General features: G+C 41.7%; 2 protein-coding genes across 9 annotated transcripts in view; one reads left to right on the top strand and one right to left on the bottom strand.

Moving 5' to 3' along the window:
* Positions 1-212: 212 nt before the first annotated feature.
* On the bottom strand, positions 213-4,779 carry FGF20 (fibroblast growth factor 20). The gene is made up of 3 exons (XM_052682008.1): positions 4,131-4,779; positions 1,979-2,082; positions 213-1,336 (listed from the first exon to the last, which is right to left on the bottom strand). The coding sequence occupies exons 1-3, from the start codon at positions 4,582-4,584 to the stop codon at positions 1,091-1,093; spliced, it is 804 nt and encodes a 267-aa protein (XP_052537968.1). The 5' UTR covers positions 4,585-4,779; the 3' UTR covers positions 213-1,090.
* A 5,323-nt stretch (positions 4,780-10,102) lies between these two features.
* The window catches only part of MICU3 (mitochondrial calcium uptake family member 3), a 47,117-nt gene continuing 39,774 nt past the window's right edge, over positions 10,103-17,445 (top strand). For 5 of the 8 annotated variants that reach the window (XM_052682081.1, XM_052682077.1, XM_052682082.1 and 2 more), the window contains exon 1: positions 10,103-10,407. In XM_052682081.1, coding sequence (XP_052538041.1) covers positions 10,123-10,407 — 285 coding nt within the window. In that variant the 5' untranslated portion in view covers positions 10,103-10,122. The remainder of the gene's footprint in view (positions 10,408-17,445) is intronic. The other 3 variants (XM_052682076.1, XM_052682074.1, XM_052682079.1) reach the window with 1 other exon arrangement.

Below are 17,445 nucleotides of genomic sequence, written 5' to 3' on the forward strand. Positions count from 1 at the left end.
GATAATAGCAGTCAGTTAGCAAAAAAATAGATGTAAGAAAGAAAGGAAAGAGAAAACAAGTGCGATGTTTCAAGATCTAAATCAAAGATCTTGAAAGCTACTGCTACTTGTTCTTTTAAGGTAACTGTAGAATACTTCATTATTGTTTCAGATTTGCACTATTGCAATACAGTGCACAAAGAGACTCAACTTAAAAATGACAGTAAACCAAATAAAGTGAAATCATTTTTAATTCCCTTTTTCAAATGTGCATTTGAATTCAATACAAATCTGCGAGGCACTTTCATAGGACAAAACAAAACAAAAAAAAAAATAACTGAATACTCTTTCCAAAACCAGGTTAGTCATAAAGCAATGGTATGAGCACAAACTTTAGCCTTATCTGTAACTAATAGACAATGAAATCTGAATATTCAGGTTTGAGATGCAGCGTAATGCCATTTCTGTATCATGACACTATTGTGAAAGTATTGGTACTGTAAATGATTTCTCATTGGGGTTAGGGGTTTGTATTCTCTTCATATCCCAGTAAAAAATAAACTCTGTAATAAATAAATATATAAAATAAATATATGCTATCTGAAGTTGTATAAATAGGTCCATCCAGAAGAAAAGTTCCAGCTCTGACTATGATGCACTGCCATCTAAAGTCCATCACTGAAGCGAAGCCACCAAATCTTCGTATGCAGTTCAAGATTATTGGTGTTTTGTTTTTCTTTTTTAACTGTACTACAGTTTATTTATCTTTATTTCTTCCAGCCATTGTTGGATCCACATGATGTAAGTAGGTTCTTTTGATAATTTATGGGCCATCAGTAGTCCAGACAAAATCATCAAGAGTTTCTAATTATTAAGAAAGTCGCAATCCAACTTCCCTCTTGTTACTGGTTGCCACACAGTTCAGCAAGTTTGAAGGAGGCTGGTCAGCAGTCAGTTTTAAGGCTTTGTCTCCTAAATGCAAACTTTGGAAAACAGAGGTCTGTCCATCACAGAGTAGCTTCTTCAAATCTCTTTTGCCAGTATTGTCATGTGAAAACAGGCAAGATGAAATAGCAGTGGTTTGATTTTCTTTCCAAATGTCCCTCTCTCCTCAGCTGTATCCTAGCACATCTTTATACAGTTCTGGAACTCTTTCAGGATCCACAGGTCTGGGCAGGAAATGTGTGAACTTCTGGTGTCTTTTGGACCTTGCTCCATCTCTGGGAGTACCATCTTTGTTAAGTGCTACAAAGTATCGCCGCCCAGAATCTCCATGTTTGTACACGTTGGAGGAGTAAGTGTTGTACCAGTTTTCTTCAAACTGTTCCCTGAAGATGCACTCAGAAGTTAGTTTTTCCTACACAAAATAAGAGCAGAGAAAAATAAGTCAAGGTATTATTATATATGAGAGCACGCTTACGAAAGAAAATGATAAGCAAGATGTCTTAATGCTTTCGGCTTATTAACAAAGCCTGTTAACAAAACAAATCCAAGAGGAATATATAGACCTGACACGGAGTCTAGAAGCTTAACTTGTCCTTTATTCTTCTAAAAACTGGACATGCACATATCCAAATTTGGATTTAAACACATTATATTACACACTAGCTAAGCAGCCACTACTTATTTACAATTCAACTAAAATTCAATTGACCCACAGTAATTTACTGAGTAGATTTCTGTCATGGGGAGTCTAGCACTCTAGAGATAAGACCCACATGGGTTCTTTGTGTTATGTTACTTTAGACTGTAAGCAGGCGGACAGGACTAGTCACAACAAAAGGAACATTGTTTTCATTTTGTGAGTATGATGCATCGCACAAAAGAAAGCTACCTTCACCTCAGTTTCTAAACTATATGGTCTGGTTTAAGTGCAAGCAGTATGTCAGCAGGTCACCATTTCATATTTGTTCAGATCACCAATTTTCAATGCTTGCATAGTGCTAACAAATGAATCAAAATCTCAACATGTAGAAGCTGACATGAAAGTAATACTTACAGAGCCATAGAGTTCTCCCTTCTCATTCATTCCAAGGTAAAGGCCACTGTCTACACCTCTTATGCTGACCAGTCCCACTGCTACACTGATGAATTCAAGGATACCTGATACCAAAGGAAAAAAAAAGAGAGAGAAAAAAGATTATTTTAATTGAACTTGTGACAAAAATGAATAAAATCATTTTAAAAATATACATGGAATATGTGTATATAATATGGCCTACTTTTTCTGAAACTTCTACTACCATATGGAAACATATACAATGTTCACGTGAAAGCAGGCTGAGAAGCCTCATCCAGGTAAAAGAATCCTGCTTTATTTGGAGAAACCTTTTTTTTTTTTTTTTTTTTTTTTCCACCCTTAATTTTAATGATGAAAGGTTTTCATTCATCACTCAGGCTAAAACCTTTGGTACTATGTGGCTGCAATCTATAATGATTAGACGCTGTTTGCCAAGTTGCCTGCTCAAACATCAGGAGATAGGTTTGGATTACCTGAAAATATACTTTACTTTCTCTATAGCATTATCTTAAAAAAACACTTCTATTACTAGACCATTTGAACAGAAATCGAAGTCCAGATGGAAATTTTATATAACAGAATCTACCCACAGGAAAAAAAGAAGGGGTGGGGGTAGTAAAAAGTATTTGCCAGAGCTCTTATCAAGCTATATGGGTCCACACCTCTTGACACAACCTGCCATCTTCAGTGCCACCTTTTTGTGTGCTTGAAATAAGGTGCTTATTTGTTGCATTTGAATTATAGCATTACTTATACTACATTTTCCCCAAAACGTAATACACGTTAACAAGAGAAAGTATTCAGGAGATGAGGCACTATTGGAAGCCTGCAGTTTGGCAAGTGTGTGCCAGCCCACTTAACCAACTGATATGCACAGATTACAGTGCATATAAAACATGAAAGAAAGGAGACGCGTGAACAAGCTTTTTGGAGTTGTTAACAATGTAAACAAAGCCTCAGAAATAAGCTGTTCTGGAATCACACCTAAGATCTTGCTGCAGATAGAGCAGTAAAATCACAAACCAGTTTTTAAAAAAAAACCCTCTAGGGAAAGTAATTTTAATACCATATTTGCTTTTGACCACATCTTTTTGTCTATTGTTACTGTAGTAATGATCACTCTTCCTCATTCAGGACCATTTTTCACTGCAAGGCAGATGGACTGCACAATAATTCAAAATGTTGTGAATTTTAATTGAGGTTTGGCAGGTTTTTTTATTTACCTCACCAAGGACCAAAGAGCATAAATCCTTTACAAAGAGTGATCATTAAAAAAAAACAACCTCTATTGTGTATAAATCATCCTCGTGTTCCAGTTCCTAAAGCACAGAGCCCCATAAAAGAGGTGGAGGTGTTTTGTCTCTCTAGTATCATTTTCAAAGCCACTCTTTTTCTAAGCTCTAATAAGCAGGTGATTCAGCCACAAAGCAACCACATCAGACAAACCTGCACAGAGCGGTGGTAGAATAAAGGAAGAACATTTCTAAAAGGCTTAAGTGTTTGATCTGAGGCTAATTTTTTTTTTTTTCTTTTTAAACACAGACTTATTTCATGTTTACATGCTGTAGGAAATCTCCCTTCTGAGAAGAGCTCTGCTTAACTGCTGCTCTTCTACTTCTGAAAACATCCACGTGTTAAGCAATTAAGAGCCATTCCAGCAGATAGTTTTGGCTGTGGGGAGGATGATAGGAAGCTCTTTAATCAGCTTTTTATGACTGCTGAATCAACACACACCCAAACTTGAGTGCAGTTGACAACGGCAGGTTTGTTCAGACGCTTCATACCTACAACTAGTCCTTACGTTTTGCTCTTAAATCACAGGAAACATTCATATTTTGGGGCTCAACACCTCTTTTTGGTTTACTGACACAGAGAGCAACTCCCAGTACTCTACTTTGTCCTTCTGTACCACAAAGCAGCCTCATGCCACAAAAGGGCCACTATGCATACATTATCCTACCAAGACTCTAAGTACCCCAGAAACGAGCACAGAAAGTTAGGTCCCATTCCTACCTGCCCCCTAAACCCTGTGCCCACAGACAGGGCAAGACACCCTGCAGGGGCTGGGCAAGGCACCCAACAGCTTGCACTCTCAAACATCCCGAGCCCCGCGCTCCCCCCCGCCACCTACCGAACAGGCTGTGGTCCTGGCGGGTGCCGCGCACGCTGCCGTCGGGCAGGATCTGCAGGTGGAAGCCGGTGCGGCAATAGAGCTGCCGCCGCCGCAGGATGCCCTGCAAGTGAGCCAGCTCCGCCGCCGCCGCCGCTCGCTCCGCGGGACCCCGCTGCTCCCCCAGCAGAGCCGGGCGCTCCCCGGCGGGCGGCAGTAGGAAGTGGGCGCCCACCGGCTGCCCCAGACCGTCCAGGCCGCCCAGGAGGGCCCCCACCTCGGCCAGCGGAGCCATGGGGGCGCGGAGCGAGCGGACTAGGATGCGGCGGCGGGCGGCTGCCGGCCTCTCCCGGCGGGCATGTGGGGCTTCGCGGCCGGGCCCCAAGCATGGGGAGCCGAGCCGATGCGAGGCAGAGCGGCGGGTGGTGTTTATACGCCCCGCGTGTATATATATATACGGCGGTCCCCCTGACATATGCTAATGAAGCCCTCCGCGGGGAGGCCGCGTTTGAAATTGTAAACCCACTCCCCCTCACCTCGCACCTTCTTCCCATCTGCCCGGCGGCGGGGAGGGAGCGAGGGAACGGAGGGAGGGAGCAGCGAGCGCCGGGAGCCTGCCGCCCGGGCTGCGCCGCACGCGCAGGTATGCGCGAACCTGTGCGCCCGTGTGTGCAGACGGGCACGGCGCTGGGCGGTGCGGAGGGCACCGGGACCGGCACCAGAACCTGGCTGGGGTGTGCGGGCTGTGCACCGCGGGACAGGTGCAAGGAGAGGCGGGGGGGGAGCGGGAGAAAGGGCGTTACCTGAGGGCGAGGCCTGCCCAGACACACATGAAAGGAAAGAAGCACAAAGATCTGACAGTTCTACTCCCTGTTTCTGAAACGCTAATAAAATGCACAGCGTTACCCTTGCCTTTTATCACTTCAGTTACAAGGAGGGGAATTTTTAAAGAAATTGGCATAGTCAGGGAGGTGCTTTCCCCTCTGCAAATTTTCCCTCGTACTTAATTTATTAACGTGACATGAAGCTGATCTATAGCAGTTGGGTATCAGTCTTCAGAAATATTAATGGGCAGGAAAGTGGTTTGGGAGAAATCTTTTCAAAGCCTGCAGATGTGAAGGAAAAAGGACCAAGAGGTGGCTCAATCCATCCATCCGTGCTGCGGCCCTGCAGCAGGCTCATTACCAGCACCTGGGAGCACTGCAAAGCAACAATAATGCCAGTCCTGAAGGGTCACTGGTGTCTTTCTGTAGTTTTGAAACAATCTAGGGTCCTGCTGTCCTCTCGCAGCCAGAGCTTGTGCATTTTTTTCACCCAAAGCAAAATGGTTCACACGTGCAAATACATTCACTATTAGCATTGATGAAGCAATAGTGTGTTGATCCTAAAAACTTGACTTTTGCATACCTTGCTGCTTTTTCTTTAATATCTAATGACTTCTAGGGCTCAAACTACATGGCCTGTCTTAGCATTTGCTATGCAAAGCAGTTCTTGCTGATATTAAAGCAAAGGTTTAGAATATAAAACGCAAAGATCTTTCACAGTTAATTCTTTCAGAAATTCGAGAGAGCTACTTGGCATTCTAAGGTTTCATGCAAACAAAAAAGTTGCAGAGAATCATGAAAGATTAGTTCTTCGTCTTGCTCCGTGGTCCTTTCAGTCGCAGTCTGAATCTGAGAGATCAAATGGATTTGACTGCTTAGCTTTATTTGCTGCAGAGAGTATAGGGCTAATTAATTGGCAGGTGCTTTAAAGCAGGTAATGCTACACCTTTTCATCATTGCAGTCCTAAGTACTGCCCCTGTGTGCACCTGAATTATAAAAAGGCTGCTTTAAAGCAAGTGATTTACTGTGGAGGGACTTAAAACTAAAAAAAGCTAACGCAAAATACAATGATCAGATAAATCACCTCAGAAGAGAGAGAGAAGGCAGACCTGCTCTGAAGGCAGTTACAGATAGATGTTATATTATTTTACCTTTCAGATAACAGAAGCCTGTCATGTGGTGGGACCCAAAAATCCACCATCATCGAGATTTCAAAGCACATCTGTGTAAACATTATCACATCAGTGTAAAACATCAACCAATGAGCTTTCTCTTTGAACCAAATCTACTTAATTGCAGTGCTAAATCAAAGAAATAGATCAAAGTTGGATAATCTATATGGCACCTATTTCTCAAGTAGCCTGCACACTGATTACTCAACTATACCTAAAACGTTTGAAACAAGCATCAAGCAATTTTATTGACATGATGGGCAGGTCAAGATTAAACTGCAATTAGTTCATCACAGCTGCTGTTGCAGGACATGCAATTGGATGGTACAGCTATATACAGAAGATGTATTCTCCTGAGTCAAAAGGTGCCCATTATGGAAAGTGCTACCAGGTCCCAGAGGGACTTTCCATATCCTACCAAGAGTAGAGGGCTCTTCTGGTCAGATAGCACTGCTGTCCCCAGCAGTGAAGGATTTTTTTGAAAAATACATTCTCAGTTGCCACTGCTGGAAGGCCCTTATGACTGAGGCTTTCCTGTTATATAGTGGAAACATTTAACGTTGAGTGGAAAACGTAACATCCATCTTTTCCGAGTGGAGTCTTTAATGTCTGGGCAGTAACCGGTGAGCTGTTTTGAAAAGTACCAGAAAAGAAATGAAAAGATAAGATTTTTTTCTGCTGTTTGCATTAGTCATGTGACAGGAAAAGGTAGCACTGTAGCACTGGTGCCTTTTTTTTTTTTTTTTTTTTTTGTTCCTTCTGAGACTATGCCATGGGAAGTTAAATAATTTTGAAGAGCGTTTTTACGAGAGTGCATTATTGAACATAAAGCATACATTACAATCTAATCAACACTACGTATGCTTCCTAGGGGCTGCACTTTCAATGCCACTGAACAAATACACATGTGGTGAAGTTCTTATTTCCACAGCAAGTAAAAGGGGCTTCTACAGACACTATAATTAGTTTATATTACCTAAGAATGGCATACTGTTAGAGGCAACACCTGGTGGCTACCAAGGGATCAGAGAAAGCAACAGAGTGAAATCGTTGATATGAGGGCTGTAGATACATATGTGTATACAGAAAGAAATCTACATATCTATCAAGTTGGCCAGAAAGAGTTGTTAGCTGTAAACTTTGTTCTGCAACACGTTATGCCATTACTAATTCTAGAACTCCCTTGTAACAGTGCTGTACAAGCCACAAACTTGTACTCATAAATACCATAAAATAACAAAGATGGAGTGCAGGTCATGAGTATATGAGAAAGCAAGCACTAGGAAGAACAAAATCCACTCAGCATAAGATAAAGAAATGTATCCAACTGGAGACATTGCCCATGTTTTTGTAGATAAAGGTGGATAACTCCCACTTAAGTGGAATGGGATAGAGAAGCTAAGTAGTGAGCTACCTAGATAGTGAGGAATCCTTATGTCCATTTACATTCACTGAGAATGGGCATTATCCATATATTCCAATTAAATATCTAATTTGACAGCTTTTATATCATCAGTTCTCTAACCAGATCACTAAACTAAGATTTACTTACATTAGATGGCTTCTGAACCCATGCACACAGGATGTGCAGACAGCTTACTATTTTTGACTTACTGCCCAAATAAATTGCCCTCTTGTTCCTAAGCTAACGCCTCGCCAGAGAAGCTTTGACTAACATGCTCGGATGTAAGTAGTTACAGATGTTTATTGGGTTTTTTGAAGTGAAAAAAAGATTAGCCTAAGGGTGTTATTGAAAAGTCATTAAATTGTGGCTAACCAATTTCAGAAAAACAATGTCATCGGGGAGATTACTCATGGTTCTAATCTATACTTTCAAGTAACTAATCACTCATTTAGCTAACAGACTTACTTAGGGACATTACACTGACCAAAAGTGATTTCTGTTCCAGAAATGGATTAGATGTCATCTCTCCAGGTGGCTGTCTTTCTAGACCTATCTCTGAGATAATTCAGCCTTGGACATGCATGCAGTTGCGTGAACTGTCAGATTGCCTGTTGTAAAGCACAGTTCTCCTGTGATACAATATGATAATTACTGAAGTTTTTCTTAGAAATTGTACTAAATTTATTAAATGAGGTTTAGTTCTTATATTTTCTGAAATATCTGTATATGATTACGTAACAAATTCACATTTTGTTTGCAGTAACATACAAAGACAGCAAAGAGCTAGGAAAAACAAAAACAAAAACAGTACAACTGACTGAAGCTTGGGAAGAGTATACTTACAACAAAAGATAAAAAAAACGAAGCTGCAACTGACCCCGGGAAAAAAAGTCCTTAAGACTTGAAATGTCTGCATGCAACTTATGAAATTTCAATACAGTGTAGGTGGCAATGCATGTTGTGCTAATGGAGAAAATGATGTGTCACAGAATGCTTGAAAAGTTCCTTGCCCATCAGCCTCAGCTAGGGTCAAAAGAACTTCTTATCAGTATCTTTTTCAGTACTTGAATATATGCTCAGGGCCATCCATGGCTAAGAATATGTAGCAGAAGTGAGGCTGCATACATTTTGTCCATGGTTTCCTTTGGGAGTTGATGGAAGACCTCAAAGCACAGTGTTACAGAAGGGTGGGAGAAACTGAAATCTGAGGTCACTTTGAAAGGAATGGGATATATGCTTGAAAAGTGGGTAGGGGAATCCCACTTTTCTGGGAACCTGAGGAACAAAGAGAAGTATTGGAGGGAAAGGTTAGATAGATGCGGGAAGGCAGCAGTTTCTAGGGAATCAAGTAGTTAAACTGAGTTCCAGCTAAACAGTGTGATAAACAAACAAAGAAAAGGGACATTACCTGGCTCAGTCAACCTGGCCCAGTGAAAGTATTCTTTGCTGGCTAGTTTCTTAGCTCTCCGCTTCACATTTCATCTGCTGATACTGTGCCTCTTGCAACCAAGCACCTCCTATGGACATTTTATAGTACAGATCCAAAAATACTGACACTTTGTCAGCTTCCAATAAATTTAAAAACTGATGACTCAGTATAACAGATGTTGATATCACATACAACACTATTTCATTTTGGTTTACGTGAAGTGTCTCACATTATTTTAAGTTTCAGCAGACTACAAACCTTTGTATATCTGCATCAAGATTTTTCAAGATTTGCAATCAGATCAGGACACCAGTAATTTTAAGGGACTGATGGACTCACAAGAATCTTCATTCTAATAAGTATGACTAAGGTCATTGAATGTTTTTGACTCAGCAGTAAAACAGCAAAAAATTTTGATGCTATTGTCACCTCTTCAGGCTTACGGCCCAAGTGAGGTATATTCAGAGGTTCTTTCCTTAAGGGTGTTGGTTTCAGGCTTCTACTGGAGTGTATTCCAGGGTCATCCAGGAAGACCTCTCAAGTGTAACTACAAAAAGAAAAGGGAAGGTTATGGAATGAACTCCCCGGGGCAGTGGGCATGGCCCCAAGCTGCCATGAGTTCAAGGAGCATTTGGACAACACTGACATAGGGTTTGAAATTTGGGTGGTGCTGTGTGGAGCCAAGAGTTGGACTTGATCCCTGTTAGTCCCTTCCAATTTGGGATGTTCTGTGTTTCCACGGCTCTATGCCATAAGGCCCACATATGAGCTCAGTCCCAACTCTCGGCAGTTTCCACACATGGCCTTGCCCAACAACTTCGGCTTAGCCTGCCCAGACTCGGGCCGACACGACTCTCCTCACTCGGGCTGACAGCCTCTGATCCCCATCGACATCAGGGCCCACTACTGCCAGAAATCACCTGCCTGCCTGCTGCTGCCTTGCCCTGAGGCCGCCCCTCAGGCACCAGGAACCACTGCAGAAGCTGTGACCGCCGCGCCGCCGCTGTGCTGCCAGAAGAGGCAGGGGAACATCTGGGCAGCGCCCCGGTCCGTGGTACCGGCGGGCGGGGGCGGGGACTGGCGGGGGCTCTCCCTTCCCCACCCCTTCCCCGTTTCTCGCGAGGTTTTCGCCGGTCGCCGGCGGGGGCTGTGTCCGCCTGTCACCGGGGCGGAGCGGCGGCCATGGCCGCCCTGCGTACCGTCTTGCGGTGGCGCCGCCGCTTGGGCTCTGCACCTAGCGCCCCGTCGGCGCGGAGGCTGTGGGCCGGCGGCGGGGCCGAGCCGGCCGGGCCGAGAAGGTGGCGGCGGGAGCTGGGCTGGGCTGCGGGGGCGGCTCTCGCCGGCTACGCGGGCTATCAGCTGTCCGAGCGGCGGCGGCGGGAGTCCTCCCGGCAGCCGGCAGCCGCCGAGGCGGGCGGAGCTCGGGCGCTGCTCCCCATCCCCGTGGCGGCCGCTGCCAAGGAGACGGTAGGTGTGTGCGCGCCGCGCCCTGCCCGCCCCGCGGCCTCGCTCCGTGCCGCGGCCGGAGCTCATCCCGAGGCGGCGCGGGATCCCGGGGTGCTGCCAGCCGCTGGCCGAGCGCGGATCGAGGAACGCAGTCCCTCTCCCTCTCCTGTCTGTCACCCGGCACGGAGCCGGTCCGCTCTCAGAGGGAGGGGCTGCCGGACCACTGGACGTAGCGGGGCTGCTGGCGCCTGCGGGCTTTGGCTGCGCTGCAGGAGCGTCAGCGCTGTGCGCGCTGTTCTCTGCCTCCGGAGCTCCTCGCTTTTTTTTTTTTTTTTTTTTTTTTTTCAGCAGGCGGAACCCTGCTGGTGGCACAAAACCTGTGCGTTCTGTTCCTTGCGCTTAGAACAGTTATTTTTTTAATATCGGACAGTCAGTCTTGCAGAAGGTTTGTGCAGGGCTTTGGGGGGAGCAGCGGTGCCGGTAAGGTGTGCTGTGCTGAGGTTGGGCTGGTTCAGCAGGAGCACTGCCTGGCCGGCCTGGTAACTCAAAGTAGCTCGTGTGAACTTGGAAATTTTCAAGCAGGGAGAAACTCCAGCACAGTGCTGTTCTTAGCAAATGATAATCGTTTTGTTTGTTTGTTTTTAATTATTATTTTTATTTTTATGACATGCGTCATATTTTTTAAAATGTCAAGAGCCAAGATTAGTTGATCTCCCAGGATGACATCTTCTCACACTGCTCATCACTGTTGCACGCCGCCTGCTTTCTCTACATCAAGCTTGTCCCGTATGGGAAGAGGATCGGTGTTTTTGCAGTGGAGGTGTTGTGTGGTTAATGCCTCAGATTTCTAGCCAAGGGCAGCTTCTGTGGGCAGTATTGCTCCTAAAGGAGAGGTGAACCAGTTACTTTTGACTGACCATTTGTTGTTTTGAGTGTGCTGTTAGGGCACAGAGAACCTAACAAACTCTTTCAGTCTTTCATGCTGTTTGATTGGACAAAACACTGCTTCATTTGATTTGTCCAGTCTGAAGTTTTCAACTTCTTTTGAGGGAAACAGTTCTTGCATCCTAGAATAGCCACTAAGTTTAGTGTGAAACGTAATTAGGAATTTTCACTGACAAAAATTACAAAATGTTGAAGTTTTAAAGCCAGAAGTTTTAGAAGTCAGAATTAACACTAGATTTGAACTAATATGAAGCAATGTGTAAAATAAAATGCATCTTTTGTGTGTACTCTAAATGTTTTTCAGTGCTATGTGGCTGAATGTGAAGTGGGAGGAAAAGAAGTTACATATGTTCCTATGCAGAAAGACTGTAATTAATTTGGTTTTCAGTTTGAATAACAAAAATATTTGAAGAAGTAGGTTGAGATGTACCCACTCAGTTTGTGTAGCGAGACTATATGCACAAAGACTGACATCTTGGAATACTTGACTTTATGTTATAGCTTTTAGTTTCAATGATCTCACTGATTCCTGAAAATCGGCGATTTGAGTGTCCAGTATTCCTGAAAAAGCATCCTTTCAATTCCTTTTCCCCTAAAGACACTAAAGACAAGGACCAAATAGCTGCAGACTTCTTGTGTTGAGTAATTTCCTCTCCTTTTTTTTTTTTTTTTAATTATTGATTATGTGCTGCAGAAGGATTTGTGCGGCAATTAAGATCATGGTTTGATACTGCATCTGTCTGTTAGAGATACAAACAGTTTTCTGACCATGAGATTCACCTGCCGTCTGTACTCCGTTTATGATTGCCCAGCGGATCTGTGGTGTCTTTCACTGCAGGCTTCTAAAATACCTCCAGAGGTGTCTTCTCAGGGAAGAAAAAATGCAAATATTGTGTTCAAGTTGCATTGAATGGTATTCATGATATTGTGCAATGGTAATATGCTGCTCCTAATTTTCTCTCTACCTGGATGCTTTTTCCAGATGCCTTTTACTTGGATCATTGGAAGAAGCAGCTGATTTCTCTGCTCTCACTGCCCTAGTGAGTGACAGTAGCTGCTAGAAAGAATTATAGGGAATGATTTTTGCTCCACCTCTGGGACTCCATATAACAGATAGAAGTGCAGAAGCAACTTGGCTAACAAAATTAGTGCTTTTTGGTGAAAAAGTCTTTCTGAAACATTAATGATGAATAACTGAATTTGTAATAGTGCACAGTGAATTTGTAAGTGAAAACAGTATCATAATGCATTCAGATATTCAATTACTTGTGATACTATTGACTGCTTTTGATGTTTAAAATAGATATGGATAAGACAGTCTTTAATTTAATCCTTACTTCTTGAGCTGGCTTCCTGTGGAAATGTAGTTAGCAGAATGACCTTGGTGTTTCATCTAGGCCACTCCAGCAGACAGCAGAATAGGTTTCTGGTCTTCCTAGACACTGAAAAGGATGTACGCATGTTTGTTTTTAACCCAGTTTGTTTTGATGTAAAAGAACAGCTTTCTTTTTGGAGGCCATCTGCCTCCAAATAATGTACATGTGGCCATGTGGAAAAGTATTTTGAGCAGGCGAATCTTATGCAGTTAGTGTAATAATATACTTGTTTGACCAACTATATTATTGGAGGTTTTATGGTGGAGAGTAAGGTTTGCTACAGATGCAGAGTGAACCTAAGCTGCCTCTAGGATTCCTTTTTCTCACATAGTTTTCTAAGAATAATATCAGTCCTGAAGACCAGGAGCTTGTATGTAATTACATGGAGTAAAATCTTGGATATTCTAAAGAGCAATGGTTTTATTGTTGTATTTGTTACCAAAGTCCACAAAGCTTTCCACTTAATTTCCACTTAACTTCTATCTGACATTTCAAAACCAAAGTAAAATTCTGCACTCAAACAAGCAGAAAGATTCAGTGAAGACTGGAAGAGCTACTTTGCAGGTATGGAGATGCTTATTCAGAACAGAAACTTTTTGAAGGAACTGTTATTTTGATACAGATTTTTCTATACTGTGATATTGACCCAAGAAAGGTGCTGATCCTGAAGATTTCAGACAGTGTGCTTCTCATGAAACCTTTACCTTGTCAGGGCAGCTGTGTACCATGCTTTTTCACTAAAGTATAACGTTATCAGAAAAACACAATCCCGTCAAATCAGAATATTTGTCTTCCACTTCCTTGCTTTCATATTCCTTGCTTCCACTTTCATTTCTATAGTTTATAACTTATTTTTAACTTATAATTAATATAGTTAACATTTTCTTGGAAATACCAACGATGACATATTTAGCATCCCCAGAGAGATCTTTTTTGTAACTGTGTTGTCATTCCATAAAGGTAGCAAATACCAGGTCCAGACTTCATGAAACAGCCTCTAAGAATCGCTTACTTCAGAGATGATTTAGAAATTAAAAAAGCGGTGGAGAGACAGATACAGAGAATTATCTTTATCAGGTTTCGTGAAGGCACACTTCAATTCCAGGAGAAGCTGCATAGTTTGGATGTTTCTAGAGGCTTTTCTTTCCCTTCTACCTCAGCAGTAGTGTCAAACTGTCTGAGAAAGTACTCAAAAGGTCAAGTTTATTTGTAGCAGCACATTTCTGACTGGATTGCATCATATATTTCCAACACTGTCAAATGAAGACCAAGACGTTAACTCCAAAACATAAGGCAAATTCCCTTAGGGAGCAGGCTGTTTTGCCTGCTCTAAGAGATGCATAAAGGATCATTTTCACAAGGATCACTTGTAGTTAACTGTTTTCCATACACATTGTGTGTTTCATGCAGCAGGTCAGTTGCCAAATGTGAAAAAGTGGTTGGCTCTTTGGCTGATGTTGTTTGAAGCTCCTCACTGTGTAATAACCCTGACGAGGTTAGTGCTTGCCAGCCAGCTGCACCAAGAGTTGTGTTGAAGGAAAAGGCATGTTTACCTCTTGGCATTACTTCTTGTTCCTCAAGATGTTAAAAATGTATGCTGTATGTTTGGGATACTGCATGTTTCAGTCTTGCAGGCAGCAAAACATATGGACCTGTACAGCAAAATATATGTACTAACTGAAACTTCTGGAAGAACTTCTGGAGTTTCAGTAAGTTGCAAGTCAGACTCATGTAAGAGGGACTGTTGGAGAATATCTGAGTGTAATATTTACTTCGGAAGATTTCAAGAATCGCTGTGCTTATGGATAAACACTGTTACCCCAAGAATTTCCTGTAACAGTATTTTATTTGAAAAGGGCCCTTTTCTCAACATTTAAAACACATTCCAGCTTCCTATGCTTATAAATATTTTAATATAATAATGTTCTTATCTCAGAGAAGAGGGATCAACTAACAGAATTGGTGGTTGTTCTACATCTAAGTACTCTACTAGAAATATAATTTCTGTAAGCATCAAAACAGTTTTGTCTTCTTCTGGGATTTTCCCACACTGGGAACATGACGTTTAACCTTTTGGCCACCCAGCATGAAAACAAAACTGTGCTACTTTTATCTACATGGGAGCATATTAAATAAGCCTCAAGTCAAATCTAAGTGAAGGAAGTAAGGAACAGCAGTGCTTTGAAAGCCTTTTTATTTTAATAATTTGCACAGGTTCTCATTGATGGAAGACAGATTACTTGCAAGCAAAATTCAAAGAAACACACTCACTTGAAATAAATTACTTAAAGATTAAACTGCTGAAACATAACATATTTTTGACTGCAAGCAAAGGTACTTTTACTAGTAAATGTTGGCTTTAAAATAGGTTCACCTTCATGTCAGTTGGACAAAAGCAAAAGAACACTAATTCAACTTGAAATACATCAAACTGGTGGGTTTTTTGTGATACTGCTGGAGCTATTCTCTTCATGTATATGCATACTCAGTATGTATATTTTTATCTGTTTGTTTGTAAAATATTTTGCATTAGTTGTAGATATTCTTAGGATCTGAGCACTGGAGTATTACTCTGGGGTTTGATAATAGATTCATTGGAATTTTATTTTATTTTTTTCCAAACAGTAAATCCTATATCTGGTTTTTAAGCTTGTCTCTGTGGAAAAGTTAAATCTTTGGCCACAGAGTAAAACTTCTGAATTTCTGTCTTAACTGGATGTGAGACCAACATTTGGCAAAGAGTGTTTCTGTTGTGTTTTTTAGTAAGAAAGGTAATTATGCCATATTATATCTTCTACATCTTACTTTTACTGAACCTCAGCAGTATAATTACCATTTACCAGTATTTTCAAATAGTTTGAGGTCATACCTACTGCAACGTTTCAATTGCTTTGATGTCACTGTGTAAGCTCATGTCTTGCATTAGGCCATTTTACAGCAGCAGAGTTACTGCAGGGATTTCAGTGTTAGGTCATACAGGTTAATACGTACTGTGCCAAATTCAGACAGATCAGAGATCTGATGTAAGAGAGCCAGTAAGGCAGATATGGGACCAGAAATGGAGATTCAGCCATGCTTTAAGGAAGTGTGAGTAGTATCTGGAAACTTTTGGTCAGAGCACTGGACTTCCATGGCTGTTTGTCAGCTCTCTATTGGTGGTTAGTATGTGAAAGATGAATCAAAAATGGGAATGAGTTTTAGGTAGCAGTTTTGCTTGATAGAAAGCCTAGATTTGCCTCACTTACATTTCTGCTGTGGTTAAATGGAGAAAGTACAGAGGGATATTACTCTAAAAGAGGTGCAAGGAGTGTGTTCAAAGCTAATCAACTTCAGAACGTTGGGTGACCATAATGAAGACTGATCTTCTCAAGGACTGCTGCTCTGTGAGATGTGATGGCATTGCTCTTACTTTATCTTTTCTAAATGTGATGCTTCTAGAAAATGGATCTTAAGAATTATATGAAGTCTTTGAAATATGTTAGTGAGACAGCATTGTTATCATGTTTTCATTTGCATAATGAATTTGAAACTTTGGATGCCTTTAGCAGATACTTCATGCTGTTTGTAATATGTTTGTAGCAGAGACCGTCAGTGGAAGGCATGTATAATTGAAGCATGATACTCCCATTCGGAGAGGTACCTTGTCAAAATTAGTTTGGTCTTCAGCTTATCAAAACACGGTAAATAAAAATTAAATTGATGTTAAAATGGACTTCTGGAAAATGATTTCCATTGTATCCTTTGCTGGGTGCTGATCTGTGTGAAAGTCATTTAATCCATTTTAGGAAGTGCTTTTAAATATCTCTGTGTATGTAGGCATGTGGATGTACTTTGATATGAAGGGAATATTGAGAACAGCAAGAAATTAGGCCAAGGCAAATTTGTTTGGCTTTTTTTTTTTTTCTTTTTTTTTGTTTTGTTTTGTTTTGTTTACCTCCTTGGCTTATCAGCCAAATTAAGCTGTAATCTATCTGGTCCTGATTCTGCAGAAGGCAGGTGGAAGCTGGGACTGTACGTAGCAGCACTTCAAAATGCTGCTGTTGGATTGGCACTGTGCTTCAGAAAAGCCATAACATAACGTGTGGGAGTGCAAATACCAAGCAATGAGACACTGAATTGGAAAGAAGAGCAGAAGGATGTGAGCTATGAGCTGTTTGATTACAACTCTCAGTGCGTAGGTTTTTGTGAGATTGTGAAGATGATAATGCATTGTCTGTGAGAGCTATCAGGCCCTTCTTGCCCCATTATGTCCATTCCCTTTGTGAAGGTGGAAGGATGGGAATTAATGGCCGTCAGCTAAATTCTTGTTTCTTTCTGCTATTTCTGTGAAGCAGATTGGTATATGTGTGCAGATAAACAGGAGCTGACCTCCTACTTTAAAGATATTACTGCTGTTGGGAGGTGCATAACACTCTGTTTGAAGGAAATAACTATGTGCAGTTTTCCAAAGGTAACGTGATATGAGATCCTTGTACTTACCGGGAAAGTCTGCTAAGAGGATTAATAAATAGAAGCATAGAAAAATTTCTTTTGTTTCTCAATGATATGTACTTTCAAGAAAGTTTTTGAAGACTGTTGGTGATTATAGAGAGCTTTAGTCTGGATAAGCTCTTGAAACTTCAAACAGAAGTTGGAATCCTATTGAATGATGTTCACTCCTTTGCCAACAGTACCTTCCATAACGTACTCAGTGTCTGCTTTCTGTGTCTTGTTCTTGTGTGTATTGGATTAGATAGTC

Source organism: Tympanuchus pallidicinctus, unplaced genomic scaffold, assembly GCF_026119805.1.
Source record: "Tympanuchus pallidicinctus isolate F22 unplaced genomic scaffold, pur_lepc_1.0 scaffold2, whole genome shotgun sequence".
NCBI lineage: Eukaryota > Metazoa > Chordata > Aves > Galliformes > Phasianidae > Tympanuchus > Tympanuchus pallidicinctus.

Bases quoted from the DNA above. Each gene is read 5' to 3' on its own strand.
- FGF20 (XM_052682008.1), bottom strand. From the start codon at position 4,584: ATGTCAGGGGGACCGCCGTATATATATATACACGCGGGGCGTATAAAC. The intron at 2,083-4,130 runs GTAGGTGGCGGG...CTTTGGTATCAG, and splicing joins CCAGGACCACAGCCTGTTCG to GTATCCTTGAATTCATCAGT. The intron at 1,337-1,978 runs GTAAGTATTACT...TATTTTGTGTAG, and splicing joins AGGGAGAACTCTATGGCTCT to GAAAAACTAACTTCTGAGTG.